The sequence below is a fragment of the Triturus cristatus genome, chromosome 3_2 (assembly GCF_964204655.1).
Source record: "Triturus cristatus chromosome 3_2, aTriCri1.1, whole genome shotgun sequence".
NCBI classification, from domain to species: domain Eukaryota; kingdom Metazoa; phylum Chordata; class Amphibia; order Caudata; family Salamandridae; genus Triturus; species Triturus cristatus.
Genome location: NC_140584.1, coordinates 340,684,213 through 340,686,463, shown reverse-complemented (window position 1 = coordinate 340,686,463; position 2,251 = coordinate 340,684,213). Strand labels below are relative to the sequence as shown.

The 2,251-nt window shown below is 37.2% G+C and overlaps 1 protein-coding gene across 1 annotated transcript; it reads left to right on the top strand.

Moving 5' to 3' along the window:
• The first annotated feature begins 360 nt into the window (after window positions 1-360).
• On the top strand, window positions 361-1,305 carry LOC146857333 (olfactory receptor 5P4-like). The gene has a single exon (XM_085647036.1). It carries the CDS (start codon window positions 361-363, stop codon window positions 1,303-1,305), a length of 945 nt encoding a protein of 314 aa, XP_085503162.1.
• Window positions 1,306-2,251: the final 946 nt, after the last annotated feature.

Genomic DNA, 2,251 nt, shown 5'->3' with positions numbered 1-2,251 from the left:
ATCTCCTCAACTTCTCTGTGAAAATGTATAAGGTGTTCCAAGACTTTTGTCAAACGTTTCCCAATGACTACTATAGAAATTACGTATTTTGCTGTATGAATTTAATTTCTAGAAGAAATATAATCTATTAAAGATACAGGCAACATATTTTCATCTAATATCCTTAACGAATGTACTCACTTATTTATAGCAAATACTATTCTGTATTATAACCGTTAAATCAGTACATTTATGATGAAAATCCAGAGAGTATTTATTCACTTAATGTGCATTTCCAACAATGGCATTTTTGATCACGTCAATATTTGTTATTATTGTGTCACTTATTTTATTTCTTTGTTGTTTGTTTAGGAGATGAACATGACAAATATGGAATGTTCAGGCAATGGTACCTTGGCTACAGAATTCATCTTCCTTGGATTTCAGATCCCTCACATAGCAAAGATGGTCATCTTTGTGTTGCTCTTAATAATTTACATTTTCACAGTAGCTGGGAATATTCTGATCGTCGCCACTGTGTCTTCAGATGAACATCTTCACTCTCCTATGTACTTCTTTCTTGTTGTTTTGTCTCTAGTGGAAATCGGGTACACAACATCAATTTTCCCAATTTTGTTGGGGACCTTAATAATTAGGAAAATCATCATTTCCTTTGCGGGATGTCTCACAAAATTTGGTAGTATTGCTCTTCTGGCTTGTAACGAGAGCTTTCTTTTAACTTTAATGGCTTATGATAGATATGTAGCTATTTGCCACCCACTACACTACTCAACCATAATGAGTTTAAGGCTTCGTATTACCTTGATCACTAGTGCATTGATCGCTAGCGCTGTATATTCATTTGGAGGTACCTGTTTTGTGTTCACCTTGAAGTTTTCTGGCCAAAACGAGATAGACCATTTTTTCTGTGATGTTGCACCGATTTTGAAAGTAGCTTGCTCCGACGTTTCTTTGGCCGAAATCAAATGTTTTGTCGCAGCCCTCATTGTGACGTCGATTCCTTTCACACTGATAATTGTTTCATACGTATACATTATCTCAAATATCCTTCGAATCCGCTCAGACACAGGAAGGCAAAAGGCTTTCTCCACTTGTAGCTCTCACATCAGTGTGGTTATCATATACTTTGGAACGTTGATAATTGTATATGGGATACCAAAAAGTGGCTTATCCCTCAATCAAAGCAAAGCTTTGTCCCTTTTGTATACCGTTGCAACTCCATTGCTTAATCCCATCATATACACTTTGAGAAATAAGGATATAAAAGAGTCCCTCAAAAACCTTCTACATAAAAAAAGAATATAGGGGGAAGTTGTTCATTTAAACTTTTATTGCTGCGGGCATATAAAATAAGGGGTTTATAAAAATGCCGAATAGTGGTTAAACAAAGAACAATGTCACTTTGAGCATGTGTAATGTATGGGTGATCCGTCTATTTACATGACAATCATGTAATCATTCAATAGATTTCCCACGGAAAAACTTGTGAATCAACTGAAAAGTGCAAATTTACCAAATGTCTTCTTTTTTTGAACAACAAAGTGCACTTCTACACAGTGTAAAACACCCATCTTTCTGATTAACCGGAAAACCAAGTTAGAGATGAGGGAGTTGAAATGAGGATGGAGTAAAGGGGATAGGTGAGAAAACATAGAGGGCAACAAGAAATGGGATGTTTGGACAGAAAAGGAATGGGGATGAGGGTGAACAGGGAATGAGAGATAGTAAGAGAGAGAAAGATGAGATATGTCAAGCTTGATAGAATCTTTTGATCCATCGAGAGATTTAACTCTTCCATCAACTCTCCATTAAAATTTTCTAATAGGAGGAACATCTTGAGGAGACGCAAGAGAAAAAAGGGGAAAGTTAATAGACACAGAAGCCAGCTATCAATGCTGAATAGTTTATTAGTGGGTCTTCATATACGTAGTTCTTATGGTTTTTACAAGTGCAGCAACAAAGCAGTACATCCAATGTAAAAATTAGTAAACCGCAAGAGTTGGAAATTGGGTTGCTGGTTGGGTCGGGGGGTCAAACTCTTCTCAAGCAGCAACCACGATTCTTGTCAGGGTGAACCCCAAGCATACCCCAAATTACCCTGTTTCAAGTAAAAAATAGTAGCTAGAAGCACAGGTGGCAACTGTGGTAATCCAGATTAGCTCTGCTGAACAAAGTACCATAAATCCTGATTGTGGAGTGTTGTGAGATCTCACATTAAAGATGGGTCGCACAGTGGCAGTTCTGAGGAGCT

Excerpts from the sequence above, each read along its gene's own strand:
- LOC146857333 (XM_085647036.1), top strand. The coding sequence starts at position 361 with ATGACAAATATGGAATGTTCAGGCAATGGTACCTTGGCTACAGAATTC.